Below are 20,275 nucleotides of genomic sequence, written 5' to 3' on the forward strand. Positions count from 1 at the left end.
GACAGTGCGAAAGACCTAGATCGAAACCACGAAAGGCCAGCAGGGGAACCTCGCGCCTGTCCCGGAGGGGTTGAAATTGCAGGACTCTCACCTCAGCAAATAGTGCAGGAGTCCGTCGACCGCAAACCGGGTGTCTAGACAGGTGTCTAGCGCAAACTCCACGAGGCTCTTCTCTCTCCCCTTTTCTAAGGCGATGGGCGTCAGGGCGTCGCCTCTCAACTGGAAGACACGAAGAACCAAGAGTCGCAAAGACCATCTCCACTCCGCACTCGCTGCCTTCGACGAAGCAGGGCAAGAAGGACGAGAAGACGGTAGAGAAGAGGATAGCGACGACGGGCTTTCGTGCGTTGCCTGGATCCAAAGGTGAAGAAGCGAAAGAAGTTCGCCTGAGTCGGCGGGATGCGAAGGCGGAAAGCGAACGAGGAGGACGTCGATGAGGCGCAGAAGAAGCGGGAGGAGAGGTGCGCGGTCTAGGAAGTCATCTTCGAGATATTCCTGAGACCACGCAGAGTACGACAGAGTGAAAACAGAGAACGTCGTTGTCTCCCAGAGCGCATCAGGAGGGAGGCAAGAAAGAGCCTGCATCTGCCGCCGCAAACTCGAGACCGTAGGTGCCGAACACCACGGACGACATCGAGGATGCCAGGAAAAAAGGACAAGACAAAGCATCGCTGATCCCGGGAGGCAGACGAGGCAGGGGATACGCGCCTCCTTTCCACCTTTCACTTCCCCCAACAGCCTATCAAGTGGTTGTTTGACTTCTCTCTCCGTGTGGGGGACTATGGACCCGGTCGAACCTTTTCTGATGCACCGTCCTTTCCAGCAGCCGCGTGGGGACTGTGTGGGAGAGTATTCACGCCTGGGTATTCCCCCGCCGTAAGCGTGCACGCATCCCTGTAATTTGTTTTTCCTCGTCTTCTTCTCGCACTCCAGAAGACACAGTTCTTCCCGAGCCTGGTTTTGTCTCCGACTCCGTGCGAAGAACGCGCAACACAATCCAGCCGGGAGGAAAGGAGACATTTCCCTCGACTTGCCACGTGCCTACATGCGCGTCAGATCCCCGCGGAGACCCGATTGCCTATCGAAATGCCGAAGGATCTGAACTCGAAAAATGCCCGACCGAATCAACGTCACTCACTTGTCGCTTCGGCGAAGATACTCCAGACGCCCCTGCCGCTGTCTCACGACAGACACCTGCGTAGCCGAGCATAGCCTGGCGAAGCAGGCTGTCATCGAGCCTCTTTGCATGCTCCTCTTCCTCGCGCTCGTCTTTTTCTCTCGGCCTTCTTCTCCCGCGTTCTGCTTCCCTCCTCGCCGCCGCCCTCAAGCGACGAGCAACGCTCTCCGCCTCTCTGTTGCGGGCCGAGGACGCGATCTCCGACCCGAGTTGAGAGAGCTTTGAAAACATTCTTGCGCAGAAGAGCGAAGCGTCGTCGTTCCCTTCTGCCGCTCCGGCCTCGGCTGTCGGTCGGTCCATGTCTCGCCATTCTCCTCCGTCTCCGTTCGCAGCTGCTGCGCTGCTGACCGAAGCGAAAAAGCTTGCCGACAGTGACCGGTTGACCGCAGCTACAGCCTCGCGCTGGGAGACTCGAAGCAGGATATTCCCACTCGATTCGAAGCGCCTCTTGGCGCCGTCTCCCCCCTCGTTTCTGCCTCGGCCCTGACGCCGTCGGCCAGCTCGCGGTCTCTCGAAGCCGCTCGGAGCAAGAAATGCATCCGCCAACCCACGAGAGCGAAGAGACACCCCACATGTCCCAGGGGAGGCGGCGACAGCCGCATGTGTTGCATCGACGAAGTCGAACAGATCTGTGGCGCGTCCTCCCCGTTTCTGTTGGAAGATCCATGACCTTCCGTTTTCATCTTCGCCGTCACTTTCCCCGTGGCGAGTACCTCTTTCCTGCTCGTGCGCCTCCGCGCGCTCGCCTCGTTCGCCTCCGAACCCCCGCCGCTTCGGCATCTCTCTCTCGCTGCGGTCGTCTCCTTCTCCAAACCAGACTCCTCGAGCATCTGACTCCTCTTCGTCTTCCTCCTCTTTTCCGCTGTCTTCGTCTTCAACAGCCAGGGAGTAAACCGGCCTTTGTCGCCTTGTCCCCTGCGAGCCGAGATCATCCTCAAGTCCCTCTCCTGTCTCTTCGCGCCTTGCCAATCGCTCGCCGCCTTCCTCTCCGTCGCGCCGCTTCTCGCGCCGGAGGAGACAGGCCCCGCGCTTCATCTCTGCGCGGGAAAACGGCGAGGCCAACAGCAGAGGCCACTGGGCCGAGTCGAAGAGGAAGTAAGAATACACGCGAAGATTGGTCTGCGTCGCACAAATCACCGCGACCAGGCAGCCGAACCCGCGGACACGCAAGCGCGAGATCAACGTCTCGAGCGAAGGCGCATGCGCCGAAAGAGAAGCAGAAACCGAAGTCGAACAAGAAGGTGGAGCAGAAGAAGAAGAGGAAGAAGGTGAAGAAGAGGAAGCGGAAAGAGAAGGAGGGTCAGCTTGTGGAGAGAGCAGAGAAGGCGAGAGATGCGAAGCCACGAGGAACGTTTTGGCGGCATTCGCGGTCTTGGCAAGAAACCGACTCAAAGCGGCGGCTTCCCTTGCCTTTTGGGGGGCAATGTCACCTCCAGTGGCGGATCGCGAAGTGAGAGAAGGCGAAAGCGCGAGAGCGACTTCCGTTCGGAAGACGCCGGCCGGCGTGACGCAGAGAAGCACTTCGAAGACGCCAAGAGCGACAGCCGCTCTTTCGACTGCCCACCTGAGAGCGACGCACGCCGCGCGTCTTTGCGCGTCCTCCGCGTGACTTGTGCGCTGTCTCCCAGAGTCGTCAGGGCCGTCCGACGCGCTTGGCGGTCGCTGGTGAACTCCCAAGAGTCGTGTGGCTTGCTCTGTAACCTGCAAGGCCTGGCACACGAGCGCAGGGAAATCGCCGGCGTCACTGGGGGCGCGCGAAGACTGGCCGGTCCCTCCGGAGTCAGGGAGGTTCGCCAGAGCTGCGTGGACACCCGGGAGCGCGGCCAGAGAGAGAAGTGCAGGCGTCAAGGTTTTCCAGAGAAACACCAGAAAGTGGACGTTGCGTTCACGGACAAGAAGCGGAAGGAACACCCTCTCCATGAGAGTCACCCGCAAATGCGCCTCGCCCTCGTCGCGAGGAAGCCGGCAGACATCGGGCCCTCGCCGAGACGAAGAAAAGGACAAGCGCGAGCAAGGAGACAGAGACGAAGATGGAGAAGAAGGTGACGGAACGACGTGTGGGCAAAACCCGTAGGGGGTTGAGAGGAAGGTTGAAATGCAGAGGAGGAGAAGCGATGCTCGGACGCGAAGAGGTGCCGACGACGCGCGACGCACGAGGCTTCTTAGGAAGTGAAAGACCGAGGCCTGGAGGAGATGCCCGCGCTCCGCAAGGGAGGCAAAAACCCGCTCGAAGAGCTGGATCGCGCCGAGGTTTTTCTGTGCGCGCACGAGGCTTTCCATCGCTGACAAATCTGCGGAGTCTTCGCTATCCATGCGCTGCTTCCAGGGGCTCAGAAAAGAGATGCTGTCAACAGCCATTCTCATCATTGCATGCAGAAGAAAAAGGTAAAAAACGAAATCGGCCTCGGCGGCCTGCCGTGACGCAGCCGCAGGCGCTTCCCTCTCGCTAGACTTCCCTTCGAGTTTGTTTTTCAAACGTTTTCTGAGCACACCCAAGAGCCTCGCCAGGCTTCGCATGCGGCAGGCCTCCAAGCGCGTTCGCGCCGTCAGCATATCGCCAAACTCGCGCGAGGTCAGCGGGAAGTGCGTGGCGACCGACACATCGATCAGCTGAAGAAACCGGCCAACTGCAGCGTGGATCGGAGGGCGCATTTCGCCGAGTGTTTTCCCTCTCGCACGGCTCTCACTCGCCGCGCTCCTTCGCGAGTCCTCCTCATCCATCGTCTCCTCTGCGTCGTCAAAGTTCGTCCCAGCTAGCGACGGGGACGGAGACGAAGAAGAAAAGGGGACAGACGGAGAAAGTGAGGAAGAAGAGAAGGAAGATGAAGAAGCATTTGAGGAACAAGACGAAGATGATGAAGGCGCAGACGACGAAGAAGAGGAAGGCGGGGATGAGGTGCCAGCAAAACGATAGTCTCCCGTTCTTTCAGAGAGCAGCGTGTGAAGCGTTTGAGCATTGAAGAGGAGGCAGCCGACTGCAATAAGGACTGCGGACCTTCCCGAGCTGGGGATGTCCCCGAGAGAAGACGAGGGCGAGAAGCCTGACGAGGCCGAAGAGCCACCCGACAGAGGCTGGGTGTTTGGCGACGAGGCGGCAGACGCGCGCGCCAGGGCCAGAAGCGCCTCAAGGACTCTCGGGGAGGACCGAAGACGAGAGAGGAAGAGCGTCCACGAGCTTACCGACTGCAACAGATTTCCTAGCGGACGGAATAGAGACGCATGTAAACAGACAGACGCAGGATGCGCCATGCCGACATCAGGAGACGGGGCCCATCTCGTAGGGCTTTTCAAACTTTGTTTCTCGCCCTCGCCTTCCTCCGCATGTTCTTCTTTTGCGGCTTCCTGGTCCACTTGTGCGCTCTCGTGGTCTGACGCGTGCCGCTCCTCTCCTCTCAGAGTCTCCTGCGCGTCCGTCCTCGCGCTTCGAGTCCCGAGGCAGGTCGTCTCAAGCTGCCACACCGACAGACCTACGAGGAGCGCATGCGCGAGCAACGCCTCCTCGCTGGGTTGCCCTTCTTTCCTTGTGTCGCGCGCGTTCGTCCCTGGTCCTTCCACGTCTTGCTCTCCTTCGAACCCGTCTCCTGTCTCCGGCGTCGCGGGACCACGAGCGGCGCAGCTTTCTCGGACGCGGCCTGTGAGGCGGTGGAGGCAGCTGAGAAAGCCGCGCGCGAGAAGGGGCGAGAAGTCCCTCCGAAGGCATGCACGCGAAGGAAACGACGAGGAGTTTCGCCTCCCCGCCCTCAACGCAGCAGGCGAGAGGCAGGCCAAGTCGGGAGACGTCCGACGCGAGAAGCTGACGCACCACGCGAACGCACTTTCTGCGTGCGTCGCCAACAGAGACAAAAGCCGAGAGCGGGGTGTCGTCCCAAAAGATCCCTCAGTCGGGGCAGAGAGAGAGAAAAGCGCGGAAAAGGTGCCGGCTGGCAGAGCCGCAAGGAGGAGGAAGAGGCAGCTCCCAATTCGCGCGCCGACGTGCGTCTCCCGCGCCTTCCTTCCTTCGGCCCGCCTCTCTCCTTCCCGGTCTTTTTCCCGGCCTCCCCTCTCCCCTTCTCCTCCCCCTGGGTCTCCTGGATTCCGAGAGTCCTGCGCCCTCCCTTCGACTTTCCTTCCGGTCTCGTCCACCTCCGCCTTCCCTTCGCGCCCGCGTCTGCCTGTGACGGAAAGCGACGGCGAGGCGAGCAAAAGCAGAAGGAGACGAAGGGCCAGCACTTGCGTCGATTCACGAACCACTACCGCTTCCGCAGGTGTCCATACGCCCGAGGCAGTCTCGACTTTCCCCCCAAACCGCCCTGCACGCCTTTCTACCAGTGCATGCGTCACGGCTTCTGCGAGGGCCAAGCACAAACCTGGCGCAGGCGCCGCGAGACCCGACGCGCGCCCGGTTGGAGGCACCCAAGTCGGAGATTCTGAAGAACGCGGCATGCCGCCCTTTCCGTCTCTCCCAGTCAGAGACTCCCCGCATGTCCAGAGCCAGGTTCCGCGTGAGCAAGCTTCAAAAAAAAAGAATCCGTCCCCGGCAAGAGCCTCGACACCCTCAACCCACGACGCGAACGCCGCCACGGCCTCGGCGACGCCCAACGCCGCAGCCTGCGGAGGCGACGAAAGAGACGTAGACAAACACAGAGAAGAAAATGGAGAAGAAAAGGAAGGGGACAGGGATGACGGAAAATCCGAAGATGGCGGACGAGCGAGAGATTCAAGGAACTCGTCGAGAACGTTGGGTTGTCCTCTGTATTGAAGAGACGAGGATTCCCCCAGAAGGGAAACAGTCCTTCTGTCCTCGTCCTTGGTGTTTCTCTCGTGGAGTGTGGTGTCCGTCTCCGGGAAGTGTTCAGGTAGCTCGCATTCTGTTCCTGCGCTTTGCGACAGGCAGGACGCGTCTTCTCTCCTGGCAGCCCTGCGCGTCTGTTTCCATTCGTTTACGAGTTTTCCTTCCTCGCTAAAAAAACGCGGTTTGCGCGCCATTCTTTCCACCGAATCTGCAGGAGAAAAAGGGCGTCTCGCTCGACTGTTCCTCAACAGAAACCCGCGTGGCCTCTCGAGAAAAAGGCGAAAAAGATCAAACTCAGGATTTCTCGCCAGCCAGAGCTGTAGCGCCTGCAGTTCCAACACGTCCACCGTTTGGCACCCTCTCTCTTCTCCTCTCTCTTCTTCTCTCTCTTGTTCTCCCTCTTCTCTTCTCTCTTCTTCTCTCTCTTCTCCTGGAGCCGTTTTCTCTCTCGCTCTGTCCTTGTGTTCTAGTCGCTGGCGGCGTCTTTCCTTCTGGCCTCTCCCTTGCCTGTCCAGTTCCCTTGAGTCTTGGCGTGCGTCGTCTTCTTTTTCCCTTCCTTCTCCAACTTTGCTCGGCCTTCTTGCCAGATTCCCAGGTGGCGGTCGCGCTGCACTGCATTCCTCATCTGTCCTTGCAATGAGACGCTTTCTCAGAGTGAGCGCGTCGCGCAGAAGCAGTTGCCGGAGCGGGCCTTCTGCAGGAAGACACATACTTCTCTTGGGGGCGAGAATCACGCCGAAAAGGTTCGCAAACAAATGCACAGTACCCTCTTTCGAACCACTCGGCCATGCCGCCAATGCCGCAGAGGCAGTTCGCGCAGAAACTGATTCACACGACGTTCTCTCTCGGCCGACTTCCGTTGTTTCCCTCCGTTCTTGTGTCTCCTGGCGTCTCGTCTCCTCGGTCTGGGAGGACTCAGTTCCTTTTTCCCCCTCTTTTGCACCATTCGTGTTCTCTCTTAAGTGCGCCGCCGCAGCGGGCTTTCTCGCCCCGCCGGGAACTCCCTCTAGATTGGAGGTCTGCCTGTCCGAGGCCGATGAGTTCCGCGCAGAAGACGCCGACAAAAACGGAGACTCCGAACGAAGAGGCGGAGAAGGCGACTGTTGCAGAAGCGCAGTCTGAAGAGCCGCTGAAAAGACAGTTCCTCTCGCCTCGACGAGCAAGCGCGCCTCAGACGGACCGCACCGCCGAGAAGCGACGAGAGCCCCAGAGAGGCCCCAGGAGCTCGCGAAACCATGGACAACAGCTCGGGCCACGTCGCCAGCCTCGCGGGCGCCAGTCGACGCACACGCGTCGAGAGAAGCCAAAAACCCACTGGAAGAGAAAGAAAGAGACGAAGAAGGAGAGGCGACTGCAGGCGGAGCAGCACAGAGGCATACCCGTGTGACTGAGAGAAGAGCGCGGCCGGTTTCCGACTCGACGAGGTCAGCAGGAGAGAGCCAGCCTACGGCCAGCAGCCAGGCGCCTGCCTCCATGGCGGCGGCGAATGCAGTGAGAGTCGACCACAGCGTCGAAAAAGACCGACTCGAAGAACGAGACAAAGGAGAAGAAAAGGAAGGAGAAGAAGAGAGACTATCAGGTGGGTTCACTGGTCCATGATTTACATCCGTGTCGGTTCCGGCTTCCGTCGCGCTCCCTAGACACTCCAGCATCGCGGATTCGAGCGTTCGCAGCGCAGTCGCTTTTGTCGGCCATCGACGTAGATCTCTTCCGACCAAGGCTCGCCCCGATGCGGTTCCGCCGCAGGTGTCCGCGACTTCACAGGGTGTCTCTGGAGACAGCCGCAGCGACTGCAAACCCTCGCCCTCGATAAAAGCTTCCAGATGGAGAAGCGTCTCGCGGGCGATCGACGCGCAGGCTCTCGAGGGTTCGCCCCTGCAGAAAAGGAAGAGGATTCGAGCAGGCAAAAACGAAATCGGTCCTGGTTCCCTGAGAAATATTTACGCGGCGCAATCAACGCTTGGACTCGATCCAACTATGGAAAGAAAAGGGGAAACACTCGCAGCGACGTGGCAGAAGAAAGCCTGCGGGTGACGGAAAGGACAGCACACAGTAGGCGAACATCGAGAAACACCACGCGGCAAGAACACTCCGGCACGCTCAGACACACGCGGTGGATGGCGGTCACGGAAGGCGATTTTCGTTTTTTTCTCGCTCCTAAGGAGAGACGCAAATACGGACAAAAACGGGATTACTTCGCCGAGCCGGCACCGCAGCTCGAGACGTGTGCATCTGTCAACAAACCCAGGCGAAAGGCGAAACCTTAAAGCCGGCGCCACATACATACACATATGTGTACGTATCCACGGAGAGGTGGGAGAACGGACCACGACGCGACAGCACCCAAGTGTCCAGCTGTCAGAGCCACATACATACACATATGTGGAGGTATCTATGGAGAGGTGGGAGAACGAACCACGACGCGACAGCACGCAACCGTGTCCAGCTGTCAGAGCCACATACATACACATATGTGTAGGTATCCATGGAGAGGTGGGAGAACGGACCACCACGCGACAGCACGCAACAGTGTTCAGCTGCCTCTCCCAAGGATAGGCACAGATGCCGGTAGCTGCAGGCTGAGATTGGGACCGGGAGAGATTGACGCATCGATCGCTGGACGAAATCAGCGATAGCGATGGACGTGGTGCACATCACGGGATTGCGTGCGATGATTTGGAAGCCAATCCATATTTTTTTCAGGAAATGCGCGTTGCGAGGTGCGGAGGGTGCTTCCTCTCTGTGTCTGTTGTCTGGTGTCTGAGCGCGAGGGTGGGAGCGTTTGACCCATGCCCGTGGGCTTCGAACCTCCTGTGAACGTACACTGCGTATGTCCAGAGAGCGCCCGTCAGGCGACCCAGCTTGTCGGCTCCGGTTCGCGCCGAGGCGGTCGCTCCGTCTCCACGTGCAGGTCCGGCTCGGCCTGCACTGGTGTCTTGAGGGCATCCAGATGTTCGACCTCGGCTGTCGCTTTCTCCCTTTTCCGCAGAAGCGAGTTCTCTCAGCGTCTGCCGGCTCACAAGCGCAGACGCCATCCCGGCTGCGAGGGGCGCCAGAGATCGCTCGAAGGCTCTTTGCAGCCCCAGTTTCCGTCGAAGAGAAAGGACGCCTTCTCTAACACCTTGTTCCTGCGCTTTCTCGAAGCTCGCAGGCATCCCGTCGCGTGGCGTACGCCTCTTCCCCATTCTTCCCTCTCGCTCTGTCCGGTCTGCATGCTGTCTCTCTGTCTCCGTCTCGCTGAAGAAAACGTCGCACTGCAAGTCGACTGTTTTCATCCGTCCGCGTCGGCGCGCGTCTGAACTCGCTCTCTCGCCTTCGGTTGCACTCGACCTCTCCGTTTCTTGCCTGTGATCTGCCGCTTCTCGACTCGGGATTTTCTCCTCGCTTCTTCCTCTTTCCTTCCCAGCAACGCGTGTTGGGCAAGATTCGGCGCCTTCCCGTCGAGCAGTTGATTCGGCCTGCAACGCTTCTCCAGTCTGCGGCCTCGTCCTCCTGGCCCCTTCCCACGGCGTGTGGAGCGCGTCCTGGCCGGTCTCGTCGGGTGTCTCCGCTGTCCCGTCGGCCCTCGCGTCTCGGCGGGTTCGCGCCGAGAGAGCCGCGAGGACGGTGACAAGCCAGTCAGGAAGCCTCGTCACAAAGAAGTCGCGGAAAACGGCAGGCTGCGACTCGCCGTCCGCATTTGTTGCGAGAAAGTGGAAAACGGGGAGAAGACGAGAGAGCACTGAGGCAGTTCCCAGACGCGCGGCGGGGGACGGAAGCGACAGGGCGAGTTTGAGACGCTGAAGCAGATACGCGCACACTGCGAGCGAGGCTGCCGCGATCGCTGCTCGCTTTGCTTTTGCATGCAATTCAAACGCCTCAGACGCCACGTCGCGTGCTGCGGCTGTCGCCGGGGGTGCGTGTCCCCACGAAAACTGGCCTTGGAGACAGGAGGAAGGAGAAAAGGGAGCGGAGGACGCCGAAGCAGGAGAGAGAGCCGCGGGGCTGGTGAAGGCGATTTGAATGAGATGAAGAAGAAGGGACGAAAAGACGAAAGATGCTAAGGAACGGAGAGACGGTGTCGACGACGGGGCCGTCAGCGCGCTGAAGAGAACGGACTCGATGGCCAGAAGCTGAAGCGAGCAGCGAACGAGAGAAGTGAAGGAGCGAGAAGAGAATGAAAGGGAACGAGGGAGGGAGAAACGAAGAATAGATGGAAAGAGAAAGTAAAGATGACGCATGGGAAAAACGATGAAGCAACGCGACGCGCAGAGGCGACCCAGATCATGAGGAGAGAGAAAGCACACGTGCAGGGAAGTCGAGCCTTCGGAGGCAGGGAGACGGAGAGGGAGATAGCGGGAGAGAAAAACGCAAGAACGGTAGAGAGAAAGAGAAAGACGTACCCTTTCATCGAGGCCATTTTCAACGTCCCAACATGTGCAGCTCTCCTGGGCGACTTCCGCGGCGATTTGTGACAGCAGTGGAAAGAGGCAGTTTCTGGGAATGGCGTCGCGTTTCGTTTCGCTGCAGAGGCGAAGAAGGGTAGGCACTGTGTGCCGATACACCGCGGCCACCAGCTGTCGACAGATTCTCTGCTGTGTGCGAAGGTCGTCTGAATCGTCTCGATTTCCCTCTTGCGTCGTCGGCTGCGGGCGACCGCCCAGAGGAATCTGATCCCGCTCTCTCGTCTCTGCGTCTCTCAGAAAGGCCAGAAGACGCGCCGCCTGTCCCCGAACGTAGGAGAGGAACACAAACAGAAGTTCGCATGCGGTAGCCCGATGCTGGCGATCCGTGGCGCCTAACGCAGCTGTACATACCCTGGACAGGAGGTCGTCGAAGCGCAGCGTTGCGAGGCCATGCAGCTTCCAGTCGGCGTGTCTGGGCTGCGGAGCCCGTCCTCCTGACAGCTCCACGGAAGGCGAGAAGACCTCCAGAGGGACATGAAAAAGACGATGAAGGCTGAAGGCGAAACAGGAAGCCAACTGAGGCTGGTCGGTTTGAATGAGGGCGAGCGACGCACGGAGACTGAGAGACGCCTCCGGCTTTTGCGTTTCAGTCTCTTCTTTTTCTGTGCAGCCTACGGGGACCACGGGAACTAGTTCGTCCGAAGGTGTCTTTTCTCTTCCTGGGAGGTCAGTCTCATCTATGAGCGGGATGCCCGCATCGCTTAGAAACCGCAAAATCCGCAAACCTATCGCCACTCTAGGATCTGCCGAATCGCGGCGGCGAGCTTGCAAAGTTTGTGTCCCCGCTCCGACCCTCGCCGCAGGGTCTCCGCCCGTTCGGCCTCCCGACACTTTGCTGCCGCCTCGTCGAGTCGTGAATGCCAAGACGCCAGAAGACGCGAGAGACGAACGCGAGAGAGAGGACATTCGGCTGCTAGACCTACGGCGCAGGGAGCCTGCGTTCTCTCCTCCTTTCTCTTCAGGTGGAGCCGTCCGACTGCCGGCTGCAGCGGCGACGACGTACGGTCTCAAAAGAGGAAGCAGCGCACTCACGAGATCTTGGAAACAAGCCAGCAAATCATTCAAAGATGAATCAGAAGGCGAAGATGCGAAGGCTCCACGCGAACCAAACAGAGAAGTGGGAGAAGGCGACGAGGCGCCGGAGGGGAGTACAAGAGAGGAGACAGGATAAAGAGAAGACGTACAAGAAACACACGAGGGAAGTGCGGGCGCAGCCCGGATTTGCGCCGCGGTTTCGATGGCGGCCAGCGTTTGCTCGAGAAGCAACAGTGCCTCTTCCGCGAGCGTCGCATCTGCGAGTCCCTCCACGAGGGCGCGTGGAAGCAGGAGCCGGAGAAGCGCAAGCTGCTCGAGAAGCACCGCTGGTGGTGCTGCAAGAAGAAGAGAGACCGGTCCCCGCACAGACGCGCCTTCCGACGAGTCTGCATTTGCGAGCGGCCCCGCCGTCTCGCCTTCGTCACCAGCAGCTAGCGTCGCCGCTTCGATGCATGCGCCCGCAACCTCCACCCAAAACTCGCTCATTTGTCGTTCCACCGACGCACGCCACGCATGCCATGCACGCCAGGCGGCGCTGACGCGACCCGCTGAACGTCTGGAGGAAAATCGAGTCGAGCGAGAAACAGAGGGATGCAAAGACGACGAACCAGAAATAAAAGCCGAGGCCGAAGCCCCTGAGCGGATAACGTGCGAAGCAGAGGGAGAAGAAGAGGGAGAAGAAGGCGAGTTGATGCCGAGACATGTTTGCTCGTGTTCGCTGTGGTTGCGGGCCGTCTGTATGGGCGGCGCACGTCTCTCGGCTTCCTTCCAGGCAAGAAGAAAAGACTGGAGAACGGCGAGAGCGCCGGGGGAAGACAGCGGAGAGAAACTGTCCTCAGAGGAGAGGGCTGTGGTAGCTGAAGAAACGAATGCGGCGGCCCTGGAGAGGAGAGGAGGCAGCAAGAAGAAAGAGAAGCGTGACGGGAGAATCCTACTCGGTAAACAGTTTCGACGCTCGTGCGCCACGTGGAGATTCATTGTATAGAAAGGAATAAAGACGCGAGTATACATGGCGAGAGAAACAGAAGGAGAGGGAGCGATCCCCTGAGCCAACAAGCTTCATAGACTGATGAATTCGGAGACAAAGAGAACTCTAGAGGACGACGGCCTTCTCTATCCACACACACATATATATAGATACCTCTGTGCAGACGCATGTGCAGATAGAAAGCGACGCCATGACGGAGAGATAACTATCGACTGATAGCGCTTCATCAGAGCGCGAAAGAGGCCTCAGCGGACGCAGAGCAGGCAGAAAGCGTGGGGATGCATGCCTGCGTGTGAATCGGTGAGTCTCTGCCTTCTCCCGCGCCACTACGCTGTCCATACGCTACGAGAACAGAAATGGAAAGAATGCAAGCGCGTGTCCAGATCTCTGTGTTACCACGGGAGCAGCAGGGGAAAGAGTGTTGCGTCGTCCGCGAAGGCGCGCTGAAGAAGCAAAGCCACACGCGCGAGAATTGCCTCGTTGCCTGTCGCTTGTCGATCCACCACTGCCGTGGCGTAGACAGTTGCGGCTGCTCGTGTCGATGTTGCGGAGGGAAAACCCGCGTCGTGGTCCTCGTCTGGCTCTTCTTCTTGCTCTCCTTCTCCCTCTCCTTCGTCATTCTCTCCAGTCGTTCGGTTCTGTCTCTTCTCTCTCCCGCCTTCTGTGGAAGTGCCTGCAGTCCCCTCTTTCGCGTGGAGCGCATAGAGCGAAGCCTGCGCGTCGAAGGACACTGAGGAGGCCGGAAGAAAAGACGACGGGGAAACGCAGAGAGAGGCGCTGTCTTCTGCACAAGACGCCGCTGGTCCGTCTGCAGAAATGGAAGAGAGAACTGTCTCTCTTAACTGCCGGGACAACTCCTCCTGCGTGCGGTTGATAAGGCCAACCGCCCCCAGGGCGAGACGGTACACGGCGAGGACAGAGCGAAGGAGACTGTCTGCTACCTGCTGAGGTATCGAGAGAGGCGAATCGAAAGGGACAGAACACGGCGGAAAGCGAAAGGCCAGCTCGCCCCTTTCCCGCCCTTCCGGTCCTCCGCCTCTGGAAATGTCTTCAAGCTCTCTTCTGCCTGCTTCTCGCTGATCGCTTTCCTTGCACTTAACTCGCACTCTCTGCCTCGTGGTGGCAGCCTCTCTCGCCTTCGAGCCCCAAAAAGAGGAGACGCCGCTGTCTTCTTCTCCAGGCGATTCCTCCGCGAGGCGAGCGGGAATGAAGGCAATAAACTTGCCCCTGTCCTCTGATTCGAGAGCGACAAGGGCGCGTCTCCAGAGCTCCCCAATCGCCCTCACGTTTCCCTCATCGCCGCTGAAGCGAACGTCGTTTTGCACCGTCTCTTCGACTTCTCCCGGGCCACCTTCTTCGTCTCCAAGTCGCTGGCGGGCAGATGCGGTCGCTTCTTCCTCCACAATTCCACGTTCCCCGCCTCCGTCAATGCCCAGGAGAACTGTCTCCTCAACAACCACCGCGAGAAGCTCACCAGCCGACAATCTCACCTCTCCCTCTTGTTCTCCCTCTCCCTCCTCTTCTCCCTCTCCCTCTTCTTCTCCCTCCTCCTCTTCTTCTCCCTCCTCCTCTTCTCCTCCCTCTTCTTCGTCCTCCGCTTCCGTTTCTGCCTCCTCTGGTTCACGTTCTTCCACTTCCTCTCGCAGTCTCACTTCTTGCTTCTCTTCCGTCTTCTGCCGTTTCCTCAATGAGTCCTCTCCTCCCTGCAATGTCGTCCCGACTCTCTTCCTCTTGTTTCCCACTTCGCCATCTTCCTCTCTGCTTCCTTTTCTGTGTCCTTCGTCTCTTTCATCTCCTTCTTCTCCTTCATCTCCTCCTTCCCTTTCGCCTCTTTCTCCTTCCTCTTCTCTCCATGTCCTTGCTGCGTCAGCCGTTCGTGCCTCCTCGAGACAGCGCCCCATCGCTAGCGCGGCGCATGCAGCCGCAACGGCTCGACTGATGTGTTCTTTTTTCTCGGGAGACGTGTAGAGCGCGTCCGTTTGAATAAACAGGCGAACCAGCCGGCGCGTGGTTTCGGCCAGGGTTCCCCAGAGCTTCTTTGCCGCACGAGTCACCACGGCTTCTCTGTATCGTCTCCGCCTCCGCAGACTCCTCCTCTCTCTTAATCTTTTCTCCGTGCATCGGGGAAATGTTTCCTTTCCTTGCTCTCGAACTTCTCGGCTCTCTTCTCGAACTTCTTCTCGAACCGTTTTGTTTTCGTCTTCGAGTCTGGCTTCGAACCGCGTCGTCCCCCACTTTCGTGGACAGCCCCCCGCGTCTTCTCTCGTTTTCCTGTCCTCGCCTTGCGTGTCTGTGTCTCCTCGTCCTTCCACGATTCCGCCTCCTGTCGCCTCCCGTTCGCGGACGAGCGGCTGCAAAAAGCCGCAAAGCAGACGCGCGGCGGCGAGAACAAGAAACGGCGCGTGCTTCGCGAGCATGCCAACCATGACCAGGGACAGGGTGTCTCTGCTTGCCGCTGTGTCAGCCCCTGCGGCAGAATCTTGGAGAGAAAAGGACTTTCGCGAAGACGGAGGAATCTTTATTTCCGAGAGGAGGAACCGCGAAACGCGGAGGAGCCGCGCCGCGCCTTCAAAGCCCAGGTGTACGGCCGAGACATCTGGAATGCCGCACAGACTCCATTCTTGGAACAGCGCAGAAGCCGCGGATGACGACAATGACGAGACGGCACAGGGGGATGAACGAGACGAAACGGAAGAACGAGAAAACGAAACAGATGAGGAGGAGCGAGGTGAAGAAGAAGAAGCAGACGAAGAAGACGAGGGAGAAGACGAGGGAGAAGAAGAACGGGGAGAAGAAGACGATTGAGGAGAAGAGGGCGAGGAGAGGCCGCATGAAGAGACTGCCGGGTTCAAGAGGAGCGACAACAGACGTCCGTAGACAGCACACTGTCTGAGAACGGCGGCGACTTCCTCAGTATCGAGAGCGAAGATCGCTAGTCTTTTGAATCCGCAGGCGGCCCGCGAGGCGAGAAGCAGACCGCGACAAACTTGGAAAAGAAGGCGCTGGAGGCGTTGCCTGCTTGCGGCACGATCGTGTTCCGAGAACTCAAGACACTCCAGCGCAGGTTCAAACCTTGCGTCTTCCTTCAATCTCTCTCCCTCGCCCTCTCTCTGGCTCTCCTCCTTTCCATGAAGACTGTGGCGAGGCGCTGCGGCTTGGAAGGCCGGAGACACCGTCCGGTAGATCTCTGGAGACCGAAACGAAAAACGAAGGAGACTCTGAATCACTGCCTCGAGAGCAGAGAGACCGACCGCGCGAAGGCGCGGATTCGATCGCCCCTCAGTCGCGAGAGAAAGGAGACGGTCGAGAATGCATCTCGTCCGTGCGTGGACCTGGTCCTTGCCTCCTTTTTCTGTAGACAGCAGCGTGGAGAATCTGTCAGGGTGGCGAAGAAAGGAGAGCATTCCTGGTTCAGCACTCTCCTTTGCGGATGCAGCTGTCCTCTCCTTTTTCAGTCCTCGGTCCTCCTGGGGGAGGTTCGCCCGCTTGGCCTCTCCAGAGACTACATCCTCAACGAGTCCCTCCAGAAAAAGGTCTGCATGCGCTTGGAGAAGCCGAAGGCCGGCGAGCTGGATGGACAGATTTGTCGCCTTCCTCGCCCCCAGAGAAAGAGGCGCCTCAGGCGACAAACGCGCAGAAACGCGGAAGGCAGTCGACGGAAGAGACGCGGCAGTCGAGGATCCCCCAGACACCAAGCCCGGAGACGACGACGCCAGAGACGAGGCTCTGAGGCTACCCCCTTCTTGCATGGCATGCGCGGCACATGCGTCCGCTGCAGCCTCCGTTCCCAGTCCTCTCGCCGCGAGTCGCCGTTGTCCAGCTGCGGATGCCTCGGAGGGTGAAGAGAAAAGAAGAGAGTCGGGAGAAGCGAGGACCGAGACAGAGGCGTAGAGGGCGAGGCGAGTACGGCGCGCCAGAGCGAAGAAGCAGGAGGCGTGGCGTTTGAAGAAATATCGGAGAGCCTCGAGCGCAGCCTGGAGGAGGGACTCTTCGAGAGGCTTCCCAGACGTCTCGCTGGGCTGAAACGCATGTACGAAGATCTGCAAAAGGTCAGCGCGCCAACCGGGGTGCCGTACGAAGAAGGAAGGAAACAGATACGACAGACTCCCTGCGAAAAACAAGAACTCGGACAGGAATGAATCAAGATTCAGAGGCCGCATTCGAGAGGCACAGCCGGCGGCGCCAACAGCGTTCATAGGTCGAAAAAGACAGAGCTCACGAGGAAAAAACGAAAGAACAGAAAGAGAGGAAGCAAGCAGGATGCGTGGGCGCCGCGCGCCTGAGGGAGGTGAAGGCGAATGCGCGAGGACAAGAGGAAGGCCTGCGAGGCGAAGAGTCGAACGGAAAACACGAGAAGAAAGACCCAAAATGCAGCAACTCAGCACGCGGGAACAGGACGCGTGAATTCCAGAAGAGTGAACAGGGGGAGAGTAAGAATCGGTGAAAAGAACCAAAAGAGCAAGAAAGAAAAGAGAAACACGAACAAGACGCAGACGAGCATCGAAGGAGAGAGGATGTCACGTAGTTTGCCTCCCTTACCCAGGAGAAGAACAGCGGCTGCCAGGACCGAAGAGCCGAGAGTTTTTTTCCTCTCGAGGAGATCGCCCGTGACTTGCCGAAGGAGCGTCGGCAAATCAATTCTCCTTTCAATGTCATCTTCGCCTCTCATTCCTCCTTGACAGAGCCCCCCGTCGTCTCTTTCTCCTTCCTCGTCCTCTTCTTCTTGTTCTGTCTCGCTCGTCTGTTCTCTTTCGCGTCCTTCTTCCTCTGCGCTTCGGTTTGTGCGCGCCGCGCGCTCGACCAGCCAGCGCGCTGTCTCATCCTCCCTCAGCGGCGAAAAGGAGACAGACGAGACAAACGAGACAGGTGCCGACGCGCGGAGAGACGCCGCTGAGACGACTGCGAAGAGCGTGTCTCTCAGCAGCAGCAAGGCTTCGCGCTTCACGTTTTGAGAACTGTCGACACGGAAGAGATGCAGACAGGATTGCTGGAAAGCGCCAAAGAAAAACAGAGGTGACAGAGTTGTAGAAAAATAAACAAAAAGGGCAACAGAGATGAGAGAGTTGTCAAAAAACCCACAGATGAGGAGGCGCAAAGGGGGAGAGAGCGAAAATTGAATGAGCGTTTAGAAAGGGAAATGAAAAGCGAAAGTGAGCTGGGGAAAATCGTGCGCGTGACTGGGCAGTGGACACGGACAGAGAAGGGACAGCCTTCGTGGAACCTCAACCAAAGCACAGGGCGAGCAAGTCGATGGAAAAATACAGAGACAAGTAGATCCTTAGAAACTTAAACGATGACTTAGACGGGAGAGAGGCACGAAGTACTGTGGACGAGTTGACGAGCCTTGTTATCGATGTGACTGCAAAGAAACAAAGCGAGAGCGATATTTGTCTAAAACTAGGGGGCTTGTCCTTTTCGTCTAGTTTCCTAGAACAGTAACGCACCCTCGACACACAAAAAGCTGTACGTACACCTCCGTGTAGTCGAACTGTGCGTCTTTCCTTTCTTGGGGAAATCCCCGGGCGGCCTTCCCTCTCGTGCCATCGGGTACTTAGCCCTTTGATGGGGGGAGACGGAAATGGAAACAGTACCTGGATGCGGGGAATCGCACTCGGGTGTATGTACACCCCACCAAAGGTCGCAACGGCTAGCTGGCAGAGTTCGAGGCCTTTTCGCTTGGCAGTGGAAAGGAGAGGCGGTTCTTGAAGAAGCGCGGCTTTGCTTATTGCGCCGATCAGGCCGTCGGTTTCCTCGAGGCTCTTCGCTGGGACGCCTCCGTCGGGGAACGCCTTTCGCCCTGCCAGTACGTCACCCTCGCCTCGCCTGTCCTCCGCACCAAAGAGCGAAAGAAAGAGAGACCGTCTACCCGCCTCGGTCAAGGCCTCTTCAGCGTCCTTCAGGCTTTTGATGCACGTCAGAAGGGTCGGCTCGAGCTGCGCCAGGCCTCTCTGCGCGTCGTGCGAAGAAGAGGACGGAAGCCCAGGAGAGAAAGAAGAAAAGGCAAGAGAGGCGGGAAGAGGTGCGTTATGAGACAGCGGAGCGAAGCCTGGCAGGGGCGACGGGGGGCCCTCGCGATGAAAAAGCGAGAGGAAGAGACGCCGAGCCTCGTCGACGTGGGCGGGAAGCCCTGTTCCCACCGGAGGAAGCGCCATGGGAGAGAAGAGAGAAGAATCACAGTCCCCACGCGTTGCGCGTCGAAAAGGGGAGGAGTCTGAAAGCGAGATAGCCGGAGATCTGACGAAACGAAGAAGTTAATGAGGAAGAGGCGTCAAAAAGAAAAACTTCCAGAACTTCGACTAACTGGTTAGAGGAAGAGATCCTTCTCTTCCAACTCTTCTGGTTCCTCATCGCATCCTTCTTCGGTCTTTCTTCTCCTTCCACTTGCGGCTCCTCTCGTCTGTTTCGTCTCTTTCTCCAGAACTCTTATCTCCTCCGGCTCCTGACTCCTCGCTTGCATCTCCTCCGGCGTCCTCGCGCCTCACTGGTTTCCTTTCCCTTCACCTTTCGTCGCCTTCTGGAGCTTTTGCCGACCTCTCCCTGCTTCCTGCGTCTGCTCCGCCGCCATCGCGCGGCCGCGCTTCTGTGAATCGGTTTTCTTCCAGTTCCAGCGCCGCCTTATTCACCGTACCAAGGCTTCTTCGCTACGCTCTATTCGCTGCTCTTTCTCTCTGCGTGCTGTTCTCTCGCCGTCTTCTCTTGGAGAAAACCGCGGACGAGACATTGTTCAGAAGAGAGGAGGCGGAGAAGGCAGAGTCTCCCCCTTTTGACAATTGAAAAGACGAAGGCGTGATTCACGAAACACGATATGTCGGGCTCGAAGAAACCGGGTGTACATGCACCTGGGAAAGCCCCAACACAGTTCTTCTCGCGCCGCACATACAGAACGAACATGCAGCGGTCCTGTCCGCGCCTCCCGACATGTGTAGGAGGGAAGGGAAAAGGGAGAAAACGCGAACGCCTCTTCCAGCTAGAAGAGTGAGGCTCTCCAGAGGGTTCTTCGGTGAAAACAAGAGTGGAGTTTCCTCTTTTTCTCCCGCTTTCCCGGACGAAGCCGGCGAGTTGTCTTGTCGCTCTTCTCGCTGGCTGCCGCGTCTAGCGAGAGCAGTTCGAGTCGCGGAAAAAGTGCATGCGCTCTCTTCTTGTCTCGCCGCCTGTTTCTCCATCGCAGGAAAGGAGAAACTTTGAAGGAGCATTTCGTTTTCTGTGTCCAGGTTGTAATTCTTCGAAGGGGAGGCGTTCCACAACTTTCTTCTTCCCTTTTCGCGTCAGAGAACTGAGGACGTGCTTCGGGGATCTCCCGAGGTCGTTCGTCGCGGTGGGGACCAGGAAAAAAAACGGCGCTTCCGGTGTATAGTTCTCTTTTTTTGAATGGAGACCGTTTCCCCCTTTTCTCCCTTCTTCCAGGGAGAAGAAGCGAACAGGTGTTTCCTCTCGTTGCTTTCCTGAGAAGTTTCTCCTTCCTCTCTCCGTTTCGGCTCTCCTGGTCCTGAGGCCGCCTTCCTGGTCTGCCGCTCCCGCTCTTTGTTTCTGTCGCCCTCCGTTTCGTCTTTCTCTTTCTGCCTCTTTCCTCCTCTCTCTGCACGTTTCGCCCGCCCGAGCAGTCTCCCTTCCGCGTCCGCGTGTATCTATGTTCTTCGTTGCACTGCTCGGCCTTCTCCGTCTCCCCTCCCTGAACGGTTCGTTTCTGTCCCCTCTCCGCGGTCCCTTCCTTCTCTCCTCTCCCTCCTCTCCCTCCTCTCCCTCCTCTCCCTCCTCTCCCTCCTCTCCCTCCTCTCCCTGCCTGCAACTGTTCGGCGTGTGGGGAGCCTAGCCTCGTCTCCTTGTCGCGCTCTTCTCTTTCTCGCTCTCCGCGTCGGTTT

At 58.5% G+C, this 20,275-nt stretch overlaps 1 protein-coding gene across 1 annotated transcript in view; it reads right to left on the reverse strand.

Annotated features, from left to right (window-relative positions):
• The window catches only part of NCLIV_047990 (conserved hypothetical protein), a gene marked incomplete at both ends in the record, with an annotated part of 37,002 nt that extends 18,434 nt beyond the window's left edge, over positions 1-18,568 (reverse strand). The window contains 7 exons of the mRNA XM_003884350.1: positions 92-495; positions 1,139-7,823; positions 8,772-10,060; positions 10,331-12,308; positions 12,813-16,524; positions 16,956-17,403; positions 18,008-18,568. Of these exons, the coding sequence (XP_003884399.1) occupies positions 92-495; positions 1,139-7,823; positions 8,772-10,060; positions 10,331-12,308; positions 12,813-16,524; positions 16,956-17,403; positions 18,008-18,568 (15,077 nt within the window). The remainder of the gene's footprint in view (positions 1-91; positions 496-1,138; positions 7,824-8,771; positions 10,061-10,330; positions 12,309-12,812; positions 16,525-16,955; positions 17,404-18,007) is intronic.
• Between the last annotated feature and the right edge of the window lie 1,707 nt (positions 18,569-20,275).

Source organism: Neospora caninum, chromosome X, assembly GCF_000208865.1.
Source record: "Neospora caninum Liverpool complete genome, chromosome X".
Classification (NCBI taxonomy): Eukaryota; Apicomplexa; class Conoidasida; order Eucoccidiorida; family Sarcocystidae; genus Neospora; species Neospora caninum.